Raw genomic sequence first — 19,480 nt, 5'->3', positions numbered from 1 at the left:
TTTGTTATTTAGTATATAAGCGAGAAATCCTATAATTCTGATAAATAATTACCTCATTTTTGACTCTTAAGTATAAACCAAGTATAACAATTTTAACACTTTTAATTTAGCATTTTTAACTACTAAGTTGCAGTTGTTACTATGAATGAATAGTGCGTAAAATATTTTACAACATTTTCTATCCTGATAATCATTTACTTTTAGTCTTGAACATTTTCTTTATAATCTTAATTAGTCGTAAAACGTATTTAAGAGCTAAAATAGTAATATATTTAATATATTACTATATATATATATTATATATAACACTTTCTTTTATCGTAATTTAAAAGCCAAAAAATTTTTTGTTTTCATTTTCTTTCTTCTAGTTGAGGGCATTTAATATTATTTTTTGTATTGTTAATACTTGCTTGGTGTGACTTTTACCTAATTTATAATTGTTTTTTCTTATTTAATTACTCAGATTTCTTCTATGCGTATTTATTACATCATAACTATCTTTTTTTTAGGATTAATAAATAACATGTACTATTTGTTTTTTTTATGCACTTGAAAGTTATTTTTAGAATATAATACATACTATGAAATAATCGCATCTTAGTGAGGCTTGCAACTTTATCAATGAAAATATAAAAATACTTTTAATAATAGTATATTAAAAACCATTTAAAAAGTAATGAGTTTCTTATAATTTGCTTAAGTTCGTCGACACTCGATTATTATACCACTTTTCAATACAAATAGTTAAAACTTTTTAAGTACCTGAATTTTCATTTGTGAAGCATTATTTTCGTTAAAGTTTTCTTTCGACCATCTTTACGTCGAAGTCTAACATGAGAACTGAAGAAAATAAGTATGAAACTGTTCGGGAAAAGTTAAGTTTTTAAAATCATACTAAGATAAGTAAAACACTTGTTGATTTTAAGAGCATATATTTAACTATTAAAATCGTTAAAAGAGAAGTTAAAAGTCTATGAGTAAATGTCTAGTGATTAAGTATACTCAAAAAAAAAAAAAGGAAACATAATCCAAAACAAACTATTTGAAAAAGAAAAATTATATATTCAGTAAGTTAAAAATTTTAAGATAGGATTAAAAACTTATCAACTAAGCGCATCAGAAAAGTATTTTTGGCGGTCGAACTTCTTAATAGAAGTCTTGGCAGGCCACGTAGTTTTGAAACGTTTCGCTTCGAAAGTTAAAACAAAAAGCTCTTAATAAAATTACAACAAAATAAATTTTTTACTAAGCCATAACAATAAAAAGAAACTAAACTAACTTTCAAATGTTAATTACTCTAACGATGATTTTTTTTGCTTAAGATAATTTCAATCGAACACATACGTCGTGGGCCATATATTTGTTTGTCAATCTGTTTTTAAGGTTACTTTAAGGTTTATTATATCAACAGGAATTGCAACAGAAGGTAACCTATACGAAGCCTTGACGAAATAAGCTTGAAATTGTGAAGAACCTTCACATTGCAATAGGACCCATAATGAGTAAAATGACGAATAAAATCAAAAAGACAAATTTAAACACCAGGCCTGGATTTGATACTATCAATGTTGTTTATGAAACGGCAAAAAATATTCTCAAAAAGTTTGGTTCGAGGATATTTGTTAATATTAAAGTATGTCAATTGAAACAAATAAATATTATAAAAAAAATTGTTATTACATTGTTTATATTTTAAAATTACAATGCTTTAAAGAAAAATTCGTGCACACTGGGAGGATAACTGGTATAAAAAAGTAAACTTTTTACAAATGTTAAAAACTATGAATTTACTACTTTAAAAACTAGTCGAGTGATATTTTTCATCACACAATTATAGTTAACGTTTTTTTAAACCTGTTCTGAGTATGATCAGTTTTAACTATCTCGGTAACTTTAGTAATATTGTTAACACAAACTAGTTTTATTATATTTTTTGGTAAAGTCAGTAACTCTGTTATAAAAAACAAAGTCAAGAGAATGTTAAACATTTTATGGGCCCTATGCTAAAATTTGAAACAGTTGATAGTAAAGTCCACCATACTAGCTTAATATTCTACAAACTCAGACTATTTTTATGAATTTTAAATGTATTCGTTTCTTTAAAAGTTATGCTTTTTTCTTTCAATAGTTTTGTTTTTATAGTTTTTGAAATATCAAGCTTGATTAATATTAAACTTGTTCAGTTTTAGCTTTTTTTTTCAGTTAAATAATAGAAAAGCTTTTATGAGCTTTTACAACAAAATCAAAAAGTTTATATATATATTATGTATAAATGCTTCTTTTTTCCTCTTGTTTATACCCTTTCATTTTTATAGAAACCTTTTTTATGTAAAGTCTTCTGTTTTTTCTGGTCAACTTTTTTAGCTAATTTTTTTTTTGAAGTTTTTAAGAAACATCCATAGTAATAACACAAAATCAGAAAAAAAACTATTACTATCTCGGTCGGCATAATTCAAAAGTTAAATTAAACAGTGCCTTCTATAATTATTTATTGAAAATAAATAAATAAACATATAGTTGCTGCTTCATTTAAAGACTAAAATTAATATAGCACTTTCCTTACACAACAGTTTTAAAAATCAATTAATGGCTTTTTCTTCTTCTACTTTTTAGCATTAACTTTTCTTTTTTTTTTAATTATTATGACTTGATTTTACACTCTACAAAAAATAAGACAGACAAACTAAGCTACCTACGAGCTCTTTTTGTAAATTAACTAAACATTTGTGGTTGTTTTAGTATTTTTAAAAACATAACATTATAACAAAGTGATTTTTTTTTTGCTTTTTTTTACTTCTAACAATGAATAAGGAAAATTTAATGAATAGAAAATTATTAAAAACAATTTTGAAAAAAAAATTATTGCAATGCATTGTTGAACCATAAAATAGTCATTTACGTTTAGTTATACATTATACTAAATGGAAAAAGCAGAATAAGTTTTAAAAGTTTGCTAAAAAATAACTCAACATAAAAGTAAACTTAACTATAGTATGTATATTAGATTTTTTAGAAAATATTTACACAAAAACTAGTTTACAGAATGATATTTCTGAATTTTAAAAAACTTCCAATTCCCTTGACAATTTAGAAAAATATGTGGTTGCTATTTTATATTAAAAATTAGCGTAATAATTATAGTATACTCTAAATAGAAGCTGGAAAACATAACTAGAGTTTACAAGAAAACTTTTTTAATTATTTATTTATTTCATATTTGTTTAAAAGATTATTAGTTTATATCAAAAACATTTTTAATGAAATACCACAACTAAAATAAATATATAGAGCTATTGATGTACATTTTACTTATGAATAAATGAGTAGTTGTCAAATTTTTACGAGCGTACAAAGTTGCACGAGGGGACAAATTTGCACAAGGGCACAAATTTGCACGGAAACATTCTTTCACGAGACGATTTTTTTTTATTTTCTTATAAATAGTTTTTTGTTTTTAATTTTTACTATTATTATTTTCTTTTACTATTACTAATTAATATCCCTAACCCTTACCTTCGATCGGTAACTGTTTTCTATTTTTAATCAATTTCCTTTGTGTTATTTCTTTTTTTAATAGTAATTTATATTGATAATTTTTTTTCTTTTACCTTCACTAACCCTTACCGATTTTTTAAATATTTTTTCAAATTATTTATCTTTTAGTTTTTTTCTGCTTTTTTTTTACACATTTTTTCTGTTATTTTTTACTCTCGTGCAAAATTGTCTTTGTGGAATTTTTTTCGTGCAATTTGTTCCTTCGTGCAAATTTGTCTTTGTACTAAAGTATCTTCGTGCAATTTTGTGCTCTCGTGCAATTTTGTCTTCGTGCAATTTATTCCACTCGTTCAATATAGTAACCTAGTGCAATTTTGACCCGTTCCCATTTCTTCAATATACTTTGACTCGTTTTTAATCTATTGACGGTATTCAATATGTTAAGCTTCAAATATCTTTATAAAAACTCAAATTAATAAGAAAAATGTAGTAATTAAAAAAGCGAAAATGTTAAAGTGATGTTTTTTTACTTTTCTACATTGTAATTTAAAAAGTACTTTGGTTTCTTGTTATAAAATAAGAGATAGTTTACACAACAGTCAGCAAAATAATTTCAAGATTTTGCCAAAACTAAATCAAATAATTAATTACTGCGAAGTTGAAATATAACAAAGGTATATACAAGTTAAATTTTAATAACTTTAAAAGTAAGCATGTGCATTATATCAAAGACTCGTTGTTCAGTAAATAAGCTTTTCTTTACAAAAATGTTCGATGACTTACAAAAAGTTCGACATCAAACATAGCTTACAAAAAAGCCGCTTTGAAAACTGCGTTCAAAGTTACAAGTGAAAAGAGTGAAAGATAATAAAGAAGTAGAAAACGAGCATTTTTTTAGTTGAAAATTTCCCGCTCAAAGTTATTTGAGAGCATTTGTAAAGTTTTTAGCTTTTACGCAAAGTTTTTAGCATTTGTAAAGTTAAATAATTTTCAAATTAAGTTTTACCATATTTAAGCGTATTCGAGCTATTAGTTTGAACGAACCACAATATTATTTAAGTATCATCAAGTATAAAGGTGGCTCTTATAAGAGCCTGTTCATATAGAACAATTAAGCACGTTCACCGCGGATACGACGGGCAAGTTGGATGTCTTTGGGCATGATGGTTACCCTCTTTGAGTGAATGGCGCACAAGTTGGTGTCTTCGAAAAGTCCGACCAAGTAAGCTTCAGCAGCTTCTTGAAGTGCCATGACTGCACTGCTTTGGAAGCGCAAGTCAGTCTTGAAATCTTGAGCGATTTCGCGCACAAGACGTTGGAATGGCAACTTGCGGATCAAAAGCTCGGTGGACTTTTGGTAACGACGGATCTCACGAAGAGCAACGGTACCTGGGCGGTACCGATGAGGCTTCTTGACACCTCCAGTTGCTGGTGCACTTTTGCGTGCAGCCTTGGTGGCAAGTTGCTTGCGGGGAGCTTTTCCTCCAGTTGATTTGCGGGCGGTTTGTTTTGTGCGAGCCATGATGAAGTGATAAATTAACAGCCGAAGAAGGCTTATTATCCTAAAACTGTAGGCGTAACGAACGTTGGCGAAGCACTTAAACATAATATACACTGAAAGCGGTAGAGAGTTATACAGCTTTAGTAGTTTTGCTATAGTTTAACTATTTACTTTTTTTTTCTTCGTATAAATACTAGTAGAACTATAAAAAACTCTGAAGTTGTAAGTTTTGTTTTAAAATATCTATATGTTAAATGTATAACAAAGTTTTAAAAATACTAACAATTTTGCAGTGCAAATTGTTACTTACGACTTATTACAAACTAAGTTTGATATCATTTAAGTTTTTATAGCATCAAAGTTAAGTTAAAAAGTATCTGTTAGACAATGTTAGATCTTTACTATTTAAACAGAACAAGCTTATGTCTAGAGCAGGGGTCGGCAGCCTTTTGTGACTTGCGGGCCAATTTTCTTAGAAAAATTTGCTCGTGGGCCGCACTATTTAGAAAAAAAAGGGCCGCATTTATCTGAAAAAATTCTAGTAATCCGTAGAAAAATATTATTTTAGATCAAAGATTTTACAAATTAAGTAATATTAGACCATTAATAAAAAGTATTTATTGAATTAAGAGCCTAAATTTAAGTTTATATCACAAAAATACGTTATTAACCATATTTTTTGCTGTGAAGGAGCTCGCGGGCCGCAGACTTTGACTTAAAGGACCACATTTAGCCCGCCGGCCGCAGTTTGCCGACCCCTGGTCTAGAGGCTAGTTTTAAAAAAATTATTAAAAAAGATATTTTAAGTAGTAATTTTCCTTTGTTTTTTTAAGTATGTATAACACATATATGAGTGGCTCTTAAAAGAGCCTGATTTGTAAACAAATCATTTATTTGGAGCTGGTGTACTTGGTGACTGCTTTGGTACCTTCAGAGACGGCGTGTTTAGCCAACTCACCGGGCAACAACAGACGAACAGCAGTTTGAATTTCGCGACTGCTGATGGTTGAACGCTTGTTGTAGTGAGCCAAACGTGAAGCTTCTGCGGCAATGCGCTCGAAGATGTCGTTGACGAAAGAGTTCATGATGCTCATGGCCTTGCTGGAAATTCCAGTATCGGGGTGTACTTGCTTGAGCACTTTGTACACGTAGATGCTGAAGCTTTCCTTGCGACGAGCCCTGCGCTTCTTCTTACCGTCAGCTGGGACGTTCTTTACTGCCTTCTTGCTACCTTTGGATGCTGCCATTGTCAATGATAACATATTAGTGGAGTTTCTTTATATATTGTGTAGTTACGAACCTCGGCTAGAATAAAATGAGAGCGCCTGTTAGTGACAAGGTTTGTTTTCTTGTTTTAACTTTTCTCTTGTTTGCTTAACTAATTGACATCAGGCTCGGATAAAACCATACAAACGGTGGTAAAGTTTATAATAAATACTTAATGAAATTTGTAGTTTATGTTCATCACAAACTAATTTATTTACTTTGAAAAAAATATATATCACAAGCATTTTTAAAAAATATGTATAACGTTTAAAAAAACATATAGTTGTTAGCTAAAGCCATTAAGACATAAAAATTTTAGTTCTCGAAGAAAATCAAAAGTATAAATTTCATTGGGTGGCTCTTAAAAGAGCCGAGGTGTATGACGTAATTAACCTCCGAATCCGTACAAAGTACGTCCTTGACGTTTCAATGCGTATACAACATCCAAAGCGGTGACAGTCTTGCGCTTGGCATGCTCGGTATAAGTGACTGCATCACGAACAACGTTTTCCAAGAATACTTTCAGCACACCACGAGTTTCTTCGTAGATCAAGCCTGAAATACGCTTGACACCGCCTCGACGAGCCAATCGGCGAATGGCGGGCTTGGTGATACCCTGGATATTATCACGAAGGACTTTGCGATGACGTTTGGCGCCTCCTTTTCCCAAACCTTTTCCTCCTTTACCACGACCTGACATGATGTATAAATGAAATTATAGCTCAAACTACGGTATTTATACACAGTAGCGAGCGTTACGAACCGCGTTTAAACATGGATTAGCCACCTAGTGTTTGGTTTACTTAATAAAACGAGAGAATAGAAAAATTAATTAGTTAATCTCTCTCATAAAGAAGACCGCTTTGCACTCAAATTAATGAGAGAATTTTAAAAAAAATTGAGATTTTTAATTTTCTAGCCAAAATTTGCGCGCAAACTACTTTTTTATTTCTTTTACACTTTGTGTGCTTACCTTTATACTAATATGTACCTTTGGCGACGCATGGTATGTTTTCTCTTAAGTAGTTCGACAATTTTACAAGTATTTAACAAACGTTGCAACTTTTTAACTGTATGAAATTATTTAGAGAGATCAAAGTACTACAATTACAATAAATCGTTTGTAAATAAGCTATATCGAAAAAAAACTTTTTATAGTATTATAGTGTGTTTTTTAAAGGTGGAGCTTCTCTCTAACACTCTACCAAAGCATCGCTCCTGCTATATGCTTCCCATAAAAAGACAACTTATTTTTCTCGACTGGATTTAATATAGATTTTAAACATTGCTGTTTTAACTTTTTTATTTCTTGAACATTCAATGTTTTTACTGTTAGTTGTAAATGAAAAAACTCCATTTAGTTCCAGTTTGTTTTAAGAATATTTGTAGATTTAATGAACTATTTATAGAACTTTTATTAATATTTCTATTTTTGAATAAAAAGTTGTAAACTTTCTTTTTAATTTAGTTTCTAAATCAGGTAACAAGAAAACCAATTTTTTATTTTAGTTTACTATTTTGAAATTTTTTAATGTAATTTATTGAGTTATAAAAATAAATAACATACTTTTATTTAACAATAAAATAACTGATTTCATTATTTAACATCAATTGCTGGTATTGAAATAGAAACTTTAAAATCACTCTTACTTTTATGAAATTTAATCAACTTTTTAATAAAAGTTGTTACAAGTAGATATTAATCAGTTTAACTTTGCGCCTTGAAGTTTTACCAGAAAAACTAATTTACACATTGAACTTGCTAAATTATTAAGCCTTACGTCTACAGTAAAGAAAAAGCTGTTATTGTTGAAAGTTGCTCGTAAAGTGACAATTTACAACACAAAGTATATTTGAGGATAATATAGATAAAAAAACGATTGTTTTATAATTTTCATATTGTAAAGAATCTAAATCGACAAGATTTTTCCAAGCTGTTTTTGCTGGAACCTAACTAAAAACTTGAGTCAAAAATTTCACCGCTTATAATTCCAATGACTAATACAAAATTTAAGTTGTGTGTATGAGAGTGTTATACAATTTGAAAATTGCGCTTAAAACCACAAGGGAAATAGAGTTAAGGATATTAAAGAGCAAAAAAGGAGCATAATATACGTTTAAAACTTCCCGCTTAAAGTGGTTTAAATGATTTGTATTTTAACCTTAACTTTCGTCTTTTCAATAGCATTTTTAAGTTTTATAATTGATAGTTAGTGATTAAAAACCAATTTTGTTTTTGAAAATAGACTTTTAATTAAGCAAAAATTTTTAAATTAATCATTACTTTTAACCACTAAAAAAGATTCATAAGTTTAAACGAAATAAATAGTTGATTTTTTTAGTATTTATTTCGTTTAAACTTATGAATCTTTTTTAGTGGTTAAAAGTAATGATTAATTTAAAAATTTTTGCTTAATTAAAAGTCTATTTTCAAAAACAAAATTGGTTTTTAATCACTAACTATCAATTATAAAACTTAAAAATGCTATTGAAAAGACGAAAGTTAACGATAAAATACAAAAACAAATCAACTACTTTATAAAGAACGTTCAGTAATTAACCAAAATACCATTTATAAAATAACTTAGAACGCAGTTTTCAATATCTATTTTCTTACTTTTTATGAATTATAGAACTTATAATACCACAAACGAACCTAAACTGTTAATAGATTGCATTCTAACAACTAAATGCTGAAAACTTTGAAATTACAAACTAAATAAAACAAATAGAATTAAACCAAATTTAGGTGGCCCTTAAAAGGACCTGCTTTTGATATCTGAGATACTTAAGCTTTCTTTGCGGTTTTCTTTGGCAGAAGAACAGATTGGATGTTTGGCAATACACCACCTTGAGCGATGGTAACTCCTCCCAACAGTTTGTTCAACTCTTCGTCGTTGCGGATGGCAAGTTGAAGGTGACGGGGAATGATGCGAGACTTCTTGTTGTCACGAGCAGCATTTCCAGCCAATTCGAGTACTTCAGCGCTCAAGTATTCCAATACTGCAGCCAAGTAGACTGGTGCTCCGGCACCAACACGTTCGCTATAGTTACCATTTCTCAGCAGACGGTGAATACGACCGACTGGAAATTGAAGTCCAGCGCGTGATGAACGGCTCTTTGGCTTGGATTTAGTCTTTGCTCCCTTTCCACGTCCTGACATGTTGCTTTGATGAATGATAAATCTTAGGCGATATTTGCTTTATGTACTGGTAGTTACAAACCTCGGCTAATAAAATTTCATTAGCCCCCACTAGTGATTGGCAATTAACTTCTCTCATTTTATTAAAGAAGTAAATTTAACAAAATCAACAAAAATTATCTCTCATTTTCCTTTATTTTTCTCATTTATTCTTAAATTTTATGACTTGTGCTGAATACACTAAAAATAAATTTTAAAATTTTTTTCAGGCTATTGTTTTAATATATATATATATATATAAGTATACATTTAATAGTTTTTAGTGATTTATGTTTTCAATATAATGGCAAAAAATTAAATATTAGAACTAAAAAACTTATATTAATTTTTTTATAGTTAAACACTATTTTTTCTAACTTTAGTTTAAAAAGATTTACCATTTCATTCAACTTTTTCTCGTTGTTTAATAGAGAGTATGAAATAATTCTAAATTAAATTAAATTTTCAAACATAATAAATGTGTTTTATTTTTAAACATTAAACAAAAAACAAGTATATACATATGTTTAGATAACAATGCTTAAAATGATCTGATCACTAACCATTTACAAAAACTAAAATAAGTTTTACGATAAAAGTTTAAATATAAAAATTTAAGTTTTTATTAAACAAACATATAATATAGTTTTAAATTGAAAGATCAAAATCAATATAGTGGCCGAGTTAAACTTAATGATATTTCCGTATTTACTTCAAAATATAGGTTAAATTCTGAAAGAACTTAAACTCACTTTTTTTTTTTTTTTTTAAATTTTCTTTTGTACTAAACGTAAGAGTAATACGATACTAAACTTAAACTTAAAAAAGCTTTTGGTATTTAAATTTTGATATTATCTTATTTTCACATTGAACTTTATAATTGTAACATTTTAATTAATAACTAAGTTATAGCTTTTTACTAGTTTATAAAGCAGTAATCAATTATTATAAAGTGCATAAAATAGTATAAGTGTTTCCTATTATTTATTAGTTTATTAAACATAAAGTAATGTCAAGTCAGCAAAATATTACTAACTTAACTATAACTGTTGACTTCAAAATCATACTTCCAAGGTTTTTGAATAAAAGTCAGACAAAAACGTTTAGATATTGTAATTTCGTACAAATAGAAATAATTTTTAAGATTACAAAAAATCAATCATATTTTTAAAACTTGCTTGATTTTTATTTACATTTTACTGTTTTGTAAACACATCAAAATTAAAATTTAAATAATTATTTTTCTATATTAAAGATATTATGATTTGTGAGTAGATAATTTTCTTTTAAGAATCAACTTAATATAACTACTAATGATTAGTTAACCATTTACACAAACTACACAACAAAAGAATAAAGTTTTCTGTTTAAAAATCTGGTCAAAGCACTATCTTGAAAATAATATGAAAGATATTAAAAAACAACAATGTAAATGCATTACGTCAATTAATTTAGTTAAGGTGACTCTTTTCAGAACTGAGTTATACATCAATACTATATTTAACCTCTGAATCTACACAAGGTACGTCAAATTCATACAATACGTAAACAGTACAGTATTATCAAATTAAAAATTTTTACACAACTTCTTTTATATAACTATATAATTTGTAATTTACATACGTTGGCCATCTAAAACTCCGGTAAGAGTAACGTTTGTTACTTTTTAATTGCTATTCTTATATGTAAGATTAATATCATTCTTTGTAATGTTGAAGTGTTACTAAATAGTAAAAATAAATACTATGACAAGTTTTGTAAAATCGTAAACTGATAAAAAAATTAATTACTCAGAAAATTACAAATAGTTTTTTATAACTAAGTGTAAACAAGTACTGGCCCGTTAGTGTAATAGTATCTCGAAATTACGTTTTCTAAATACTAAATAAAGAGCCAGAGGTAAATAACAACAAAAAAGAACATTAAAAAGTTCAGATAAGCTACTTAGAGGTCAAAAGTTTAGCGATCAAAAAATGATTTTATTTTAATGTAATATTTACGCTAGCTTTCTTAGTTTTACTTAATTTTATTTATTTCTATTTATCGAAAGCTTTAACTATTTTAAAAAGTTTAAATCTTTACAAAATATATATCTTTATTAAAGTTTTTCTTTTTATATAAGCTCTTTTCCCTTGTAAAATTGTTATAACAACCCATACTACCCATAACAACCTTTATTTTTTGTCGATATTTCTATGCTGCTTTAACGATTGAATAGATTATACTTTTGTCAACTTCAACCGTTAGATAATTGCACTTAAGTTAGAAACTTTAAAAACTTTTATTTTTTAACTTTGTTTACTTCTATGTTTTTTTATATGTTCACAAAAAAAACATTGCGTACACATTATACAGCACTCGTCTTTTAACCGTAACTTTTTGTTAATTTATTTTACCTTAAAGCTATGTAGTTTCAGGCAAAACTAACAGTTAAGATGGCTTAATTTTTTTTGTTAAGAAAACCACGATGCAAATGAAAACTTAAACAAAAAAAAAGTTTTAGTTTAAAAGTATAGTTTGATTGTACTATTTTTATTACTACTATATACCAGGGGCGTAACGTGTAGAGGTGCACTGACGCATTCGAGCCACCTGAATAAAAAAGGAAGAAAAAAAAAAAAAAGTATTATCTTTATCCTATATTATCTTATTTCTATGCTTAACTTGATTTTTTTCAACTGTGTTTATGAAGTATTCGAGAAGTTATACGGTTTGTCAAATACCAAGTATACTTATTTAGTGCGTAAACACCATTGAGTACTGGCTTTAATGAAATTTTCCATAAGAAAATTTTTATAAGTTCATAAACTTTTTAATAATTTAGACTCAAAAATTGCACATCTATCGTTGTGCACCGCAGTAGTTATGATTGAGTTTTTTACAAGGAAAATACTAACCTTTTGTAAACAAGCCTTGAAGCTAAAATTATTCTATGATGATAATAGTTCAAGAACAAAAAAAATTTAATAAAAACAGTAATAAATAACTACTAAAAATAGTAAAACTAAACTATTTTTAACGATAAATAGTAAAAATATCTATTTAAAAATTAAAAAAATAGATACTAAACAGCTAAAAACAATTAAAAAAAATTAACAATAATAATAACAATAATGTTAGTACATAAAACAAAACAAATAAAAAAAAACAGCTCATACTGTGATTACAGTATTTACCTCATTATACAAAAAGTTTTATTTAAACTTCAGTAAACTAGTTTCTAATTTACTTAAACATTGAAGAAATCAAACATTGTTATTCTATTAAACATTATAGCTAAAAAGTTTTTCAGTTTTTGTAGCAACTTAGTCTATTATTTTATTTTACTTAGTTTTTAGAAATATTCCCTATGACTCTCAATTTTCATCAGTTATTTTACTTACATTTTATGTAGTTATTTAATAGAAAACTAAATAAAATTTAAATATATTATTAGTTGCTTGAGGATCAAAATCTTACTAAGTGTGAAATCAAATTTTAAAAACATTTTTTTATACATATTTAAAAATGTATTCAGTTAGTTAAATCCACTGTTACAAAAGAAGGGTCTCTGAACTCTGTTTAAAAAAAATACATATAAAATTTTAAAAAAAGTCAGTTATAGTTGGTTAAAAAGTGCTTAATTTTGAAAAAAATAAGTTTTTTTTGAACGGTAACCTAGTCTTTTTTATATAGTAAAATTAGTTTAGTTGTAGTACTTAGTTAAGGTTTTTATACAGTTTTTAAACAAAAGTTTTAAGTTAATGGATGTTTTTTGAAATGAGTAAATATTGCGCATCCCCTTACAAAAATACCACGCTACGCCACTGATATTTACTTATTTAGTGCTTTATAAGTTTTTTAAATGTTTGGTCGACTACTTTAACAGCGTAAATTTTGAATTAGATTTTATAACAAAAATTAGTCAGCTTAGATACTCACTGCATCCTGCACAAGACGTTAAAAGGTATCCAAGTGATGTACGACTCGATAACCGAAAGGTATTTTCGTGCACCAGGCCCTAGGACCTAACATTTTGAGTCTTTTTTTGTTGTAGTTCAATAAACTATATATAGCATAGATGCAATTTTTTACTTCTTTGTACATTTTTTCATTAAAATGAGCGAATTGTTTATTAACTTTGTAAAGCTTTTGATTTTTCAGCAACTTTTTTCGACTCAATTTTCAAGAAAAAATACTTATACTGACTTAAAACATTTAAAAAAAAGTTTATAATTTAGAAATTTTAAAACGTAAACCTTATTGCTACTTATATTGGTTAAATATAAAAGTAAAGTTATATATTTGTTCGTTTTTACTAATTTTAAAACAAGGTAAAAAAAATGAAGCTTTATTTAAAAACTATACACTCTTAAACAAAAGTTTTAAAAATTAACTAGTGATTTCAGCTTTAGGATTCCATATGTTTTTGTATTTTTAGCTTATAGCATTATAAAACGTTTTGTGTGATTTACGAAAATTAATACAAATTACTTCAGTTACTGACAGAGATTTTATTTCAAATAGTTAAAAAAGTTGTACTGTTCTTTTGTATTTTATCAACTTCGTAAAAATTATTATTATAAGGTTAACTTTTAGACTTTTTTATTATAAACATCCAAAAAAAGTCAATAATAAAAATATCAACTCAGTTTAAACAAATAAAAGTTATGTTGACGCATCGTCGACTTATTTAATAAACTTTTATTTAATAACTTGATTTATTTAATAAACTTTTATTTTAAATTACACGTTGATCGATTTTGATGTAAAAATGTAAAACAAGTTTTTAAAGTCCATTAACACTTTAACTTAATAAGTAAACTGTCGAAACTGCAATTTAATAACATGCAAAAGCAAAGTACACAGTCTATAGAATATATTTCTACACTAAAAGTTTATAGAAAAAAGTAATGTTTCTAAGGTTTTTTAACAACTTTTTTCTTCGTCAAATTGATTTTTAAAATATTTTAAATAAATAAAGTTTTCTTTAAAATTTATTTTGAAAAAGCATACAAAAAATATCAGTAGTTGTTTTATTCGGAAAGGAATGTTAATTATTTAAAGGATACATTAAACCAAAACAATTTTTTTTTCTTACTATTACAGCTTTTATAGTTATTATTATTAAGTTAATGACCATACTATGTTAAAGTTTAAATACTCTTAGAATAATTTAAGATAAATCTGTAGTAAAAAAAATGTTAAAAGAAAAAAAATTATATTCTAAAGCATTTTAAATAAGTCTATATGATTAACGTCGAAAAATTAATTTTACAAATTTGATCACAACTTTTTAAAATATATCAAACTAAAGTATAAATATTAAAATAAGTTTATTTTAGCTTTAATAAACATATATAAGACTATTTCATGTGTGTTAAGAGTAAAGATTTGTATTTTATAAATATCTGTTCAGTCAAAAAAAAATTACTTAAATTTTCGCTTACTAAGAAAGACTTTTAACGCTAAACTGAACATATGAAAGAGTGAGTTTTGGAACTAGCACTTAAAAGCAAATTGTAAACAGAGTGAAAGGTAAAAAAGAGTAAAAGTTGAGAGTTTTGTATGTTTAAAGTTTCCCGCTCAAATCAGTTAACAAGTGTTTGTAAATTTTTAAACCCTAAGTTTTAGCTGTTATATTAAATACTTTCTCGGTATCAATTTGAGTTAAAGTTGTATTCAACTAAGGCAGAATTTTAAAATTTTCTATTATAAGTTTGCCAAGTGTTCTTTGACAGTTATAAATTTTCTATATATAAAATTAGATGTTTAAAAAAACATTATAATTTTAAAAAAAAAGATATCTAATAAATCAAATTAACTGTTTCACCAATTAAAATTCATTATTTAACTTCTATAAATATGAATTACTGGACTAAAGGTACATACTTTTTAATACTTTTTATATGCACATAATGCATAGTGAAGCAAAATTTATTAGTTGCAAGAATCGAAGTTAGCAAAGTTTTAATTTGTTATTTAAACAGTTACATTGTATTCGTAGTATAGCTTTAGTGGCCCTTAAAAGGACCTGGTTTGAAATAAACCATTTATTTGGAGCTGGTGTACTTGGTCACCGCTTTGGTACCTTTAGAGACGGCGTGTTTAGCCAACTCACCGGGAAACAAGAGACAAACTGCAGTTTGAATTTTGCAACTGTTGAATGTTTAATAGGATAAATCTTCTTTTTTTTATATATTTACGTGATAGAAATTTTAAATTACAAAACTTACTGATATTTCTATTGGATTTTTTATTCATAATTGCTCATTAAAAACTTATGGAAATATAGGATTGCGCCTTAAATTAAGAATTATACATTCTTAAACCACAGTTCTAAAAGTTAATTGACAATTTAAGTTTGTAGCTTTTTTTTATTTATTTGTTTAGTTCATAGATTCTACCATTATTGAGCATTTAGTTTGTGGCATACAAAAACTAATACAAGTAGTTTGAAATACTGACATTCTTTTTTGGTAAGTTATAATGTGTTTTAAGTATTTTAACGAACTTCATAACATTATTGTAAAGACAAATGTTATATTTACCTTTTACTTTTTGAAGAAAAAATTAAAGAATTTAATAGTTATAAAAGAAAGCAACTTAGTTTAGAAAAAAAGTTTTATTGATACGTAGTCAACTCATTTGATTAACTTTTATTTTGAGTAAGCGATTATAGATATTTTATACAAAATGTGAAAATTAAAATAAGTTTTAAAATGCGTCAAAAAAGTTTTTGACAAATAGTAAAGACAAAGAATACAATTTATAGATTGTATTTCAACACTAAAAATTTTAGAAATAGTTACTAAAGTTCACAGAAAATTAAAAATTTTATTAAATTAAGTCTAACATTGTTAAAAAAAAACTGTTTTCTTATTTTTTTATTGAAAAAGCCCACATAAAAGTCAAGTAGTAGCTGTTTTATTTGTAAAATGAAAGTAATTAGTTAAATGTCACTCTAAATTTTAAGATAATCACTTGATTATATTTTTAATAGATTTTATATTTCTTTAAACTTTTAAACAAAGTTAACTTTCTTACCCCATACGAAAACTATAATAAATAAATATAGCTTACAAAACAGATGTTTTATTCATAAGTTAACATGATATTCAATCGTTGTTTTTTAATATGTTCATTGTATGATCATATTATGACAAGATTAAAATACTCTGCAGAGGTTAGAACTTTCGTAAACTTAAAATTAATAAAAAATAGTTTTGAAAATAAATATATAAAGCTTGCATTGTTGTAAAAAAAAGGTTTTTTTATTCACGTTCAAAGATGCTTTTAACTAAATTATAAATCTAAAAAAAATTATAAATCTAACAGGTCAAAGTTCAAAACTTTATAAAACATGAAAGTAGATCATATGTGTAAAACTAAACATCTGAATAACAAATTTTGGTTTTTAGTCGAAAATTTCTTCTCTAAAACTTTCAATGACTAATAAAAATTTTCAACACTAATTATGACAAACGAAAAGCGAGTGTTGTAAAATTTGCGCTTAAAATTACAGTGTAAACAGAGTAAAAGATAATAAAGAGTAAAAGATGAGAACTTTGTAAGTCTAAAATTTCCCGCTCAAAGTAGTTAATAAGCGTTTATAGTTTCCTAAACTTTAAGTATTGACTCTTATGCTTGATAACCTTTTGATATCAATTTTATTCGACTAATCAATATTTTTAAATCCATTTGTAATTTTGCTATGGCAATTAAACTTTTGTACGTACAAACTATACAAAACTAAATTTCGTAAAAAGTTTGAATTAAAGTTGAAAACAATAAAGTATACGAAAACAACATTTAACGTGAAATTTTCAAAAATACAATTTATTTATTTATCATTTGTAAACAAGGCTTAGTCGACTAAAAAAATCTAGAATTTTTTTTTACGACTTGTAGTAAATATATATTTTTTTTTAAGCTGAAAGAATCTAAACTCGCATATTTTAATAGTTCATATACATCATTAAGTATGAGTGGCTCTAAAAAGAGCCAAATTTGTGAACAAACAAATTATTTGGAGCTGGTGTACTTGGTTACTGCTTTGGTACCTTCAGAGACGGCGTGTTTAGCCAACTCACCGGGCAACAACAGACGAACAGCAGTTTGAATCTCGCGACTGCTGATGGTTGAACGCTTGTTGTAGTGAGCCAAACGTGAAGCTTCGGCGGCAATGCGCTCGAAGATGTCGTTGACGAAAGAGTTCATGATGCTCATGGCCTTGCTGGAAATTCCAGTATCGGGGTGTACTTGCTTGAGCACTTTGTAAACGTAGATGCTGAAGCTTTCCTTGCGACGAGCCCTGCGCTTCTTCTTACCGTCAGCTGGGACGTTCTTAACTGCTTTCTTGCTACCTTTGGATGCTGCCATTGTGAATGAATTTATCATTAAGTTCTTAAATATATGGTGTAGTTACGAACCTCGGCTAGAAGAAAATAAGAGCGCCTGCTAGTGACAACTTGTGTTCTCTCGTTTTAAATTTTCTCTCATTTTCATAACTTATTGACATCTGGCCCTGAAAAAACCTTACGAACGGTTAAATATATCAATTTATTTAGCTTGAAAAAATATATCTAACAGATTTTATACAATACGTTCAAAAATTTAATACAAAAATCATTTAATTTTTGGCTATAGAATTTAGGTTTTTATACTTAAATATTGTTACGAAAAATTTTTGAATGTAAATATAATTTGGAATGGGTGGCTCTTAAAAGAGCCGAGGTGTTTAATGTAACTAACCTCCGAATCCGTACAAAGTACGTCCTTGACGCTTCAATGCGTATACAACATCCAAAGCGGTGACAGTCTTGCGCTTTGCATGCTCGGTGTAAGTGACTGCATCACGAACAACGTTTTCCAAGAATACTTTCAGCACACCACGAGTTTCTTCGTAGATCAAGCCTGAAATACGCTTGACACCGCCTCGACGAGCCAATCGGCGAATGGCGGGCTTGGTGATACCCTGGATGTTATCACGAAGGACTTTGCGATGACGTTTGGCGCCTCCTTTTCCCAAACCTTTTCCTCCTTTACCACGACCTGACATGATGTATAAATGAAAATCGTAGCTCAAACTACGGTATTTATACACTCTAGCGAGCGTTACGAACCGCGTATAAACATGGATTAGCCACCTAGTGTTTAGTTTACTCAAAAATATGAGAGAACATGCAAACAGTATATCTCTCATAAGCACGACTGTTAAACACACTAAAGTGATAGAATTGATAGAATGAGAGAACAGAAATTAATCGTTCAAAACTTCCTGCTCAAACTATTTAGCAAACACTTTAATTTCTTAAAATTTAACCACTAGGATTCAGAAACTTATCTGTTTTTACATTTACTTATATAAAGCTAATATTACACGGGCTTTTCAGTATTTATTTTATATTTTTACCATTAATAATGTAAATAGATTTTTTAATTTTTTATATAACAAACAAAAAAAAAATATATTTCCAGTTCTTTAATTATAAGATTTACATTTTAAATTTTCACGTCTTATAAACATTTAACTTGCTTTTTTCTATTGTAATAAATTCTAAAAGGTTTTCATTTTTTTCAACTAAACGTTGTTTTAATTATATGTTTTTTTCATTATTTTTATCACTTTCAAACAGCTTTATAAACTGTAAAAGTTCATAGAGTAACTAATAATAAGTTAGTAACACTTCTAGTTTTAAGTATTGGTATCAGAAAAAATTTAATATTTATATTGGTTAGGTTTGAAACATATAATTTATTTATTAAATAATAAATTTTAAGCCATATTAAATAAACGAGACTTTTTTGTTTACAACTGTAAATGTTCAGTAAAGGAAATTTAAAACTATAAAGTATATATAATTTTTAGAATGGAAAATTAAAAATTTCTCTTTTATAATTTTTAAAGACAAAAGTTAGCTTTGAGTCCGAATTTTTATAAATTTGAAAAAATTCTCATAAGTTTTTCAAAAGTAAAGAAGAAAAAATTTAAAAATAAAACAAAATTAAGCTTTGTTTTATAGTAATGTATTTTCTTAATTTTATTATATATATAT

The 19,480-nt window shown here is 27.0% G+C and overlaps 5 protein-coding genes across 5 annotated transcripts; all 5 read right to left on the bottom strand.

Annotated features, from left to right (window-relative positions):
• Positions 1-4,606: 4,606 nt before the first annotated feature.
• On the bottom strand, positions 4,607-5,017 carry LOC145844585 (histone H3-like). Its single transcript, XM_082951983.1, has one exon. The coding sequence runs from the start codon at positions 5,015-5,017 to the stop codon at positions 4,607-4,609; it is 411 nt and encodes a 136-aa protein (XP_082808109.1).
• An 869-nt stretch (positions 5,018-5,886) lies between these two features.
• On the bottom strand, positions 5,887-6,249 carry LOC145844586 (histone H2B 7-like). The gene has a single exon (XM_082951985.1). The coding sequence runs from the start codon at positions 6,241-6,243 to the stop codon at positions 5,887-5,889; it is 357 nt and encodes a 118-aa protein (XP_082808111.1). The 5' UTR covers positions 6,244-6,249.
• A 401-nt stretch (positions 6,250-6,650) lies between these two features.
• LOC145844675 (histone H4) lies at positions 6,651-6,962 on the bottom strand. The gene has a single exon (XM_082952084.1). It carries the CDS (start codon positions 6,960-6,962, stop codon positions 6,651-6,653), a length of 312 nt encoding a protein of 103 aa, XP_082808210.1.
• Positions 6,963-9,050: 2,088 nt separating this feature from the next.
• On the bottom strand, positions 9,051-18,483 carry LOC145844612 (histone H2A-like). Its single transcript, XM_082952010.1, has 2 exons — positions 18,456-18,483; positions 9,051-9,418 (listed from the first exon to the last, which is right to left on the bottom strand). Exons 1-2 carry the CDS (start codon positions 18,481-18,483, stop codon positions 9,051-9,053), a joined length of 396 nt encoding a protein of 131 aa, XP_082808136.1.
• Positions 17,448-17,804, bottom strand: LOC145844688 (histone H2B 7-like). Its single transcript, XM_082952097.1, has one exon. It carries the CDS (start codon positions 17,802-17,804, stop codon positions 17,448-17,450), a length of 357 nt encoding a protein of 118 aa, XP_082808223.1.
• Positions 18,484-19,480: the final 997 nt, after the last annotated feature.

This window comes from Thalia democratica, chromosome 9, assembly GCF_965202585.1.
Source record: "Thalia democratica chromosome 9, ktThaDemo2.hap1.1, whole genome shotgun sequence".
NCBI classification, from domain to species: domain Eukaryota; kingdom Metazoa; phylum Chordata; class Thaliacea; order Salpida; family Salpidae; genus Thalia; species Thalia democratica.
This window is presented reverse-complemented; position numbering and strand designations above follow the sequence as displayed.

Bases quoted from the DNA above. Each gene is read 5' to 3' on its own strand.
- LOC145844675 (XM_082952084.1), bottom strand. From the start codon at position 6,962: ATGTCAGGTCGTGGTAAAGGAGGAAAAGGTTTGGGAAAAGGAGGCGCC.
- LOC145844688 (XM_082952097.1), bottom strand. From the start codon at position 17,804: ATGGCAGCATCCAAAGGTAGCAAGAAAGCAGTTAAGAACGTCCCAGCT.
- LOC145844612 (XM_082952010.1), bottom strand. From the start codon at position 18,483: ATGTCAGGTCGTGGTAAAGGAGGAAAAG. The intron at 9,419-18,455 runs GTTTGGGAAAAG...GCAACATGTCAG, and splicing joins TCGTGGTAAAGGAGGAAAAG to GACGTGGAAAGGGAGCAAAG.
- LOC145844585 (XM_082951983.1), bottom strand. From the start codon at position 5,017: ATGGCTCGCACAAAACAAACCGCCCGCAAATCAACTGGAGGAAAAGCT.
- LOC145844586 (XM_082951985.1), bottom strand. From the start codon at position 6,243: ATGGCAGCATCCAAAGGTAGCAAGAAGGCAGTAAAGAACGTCCCAGCT.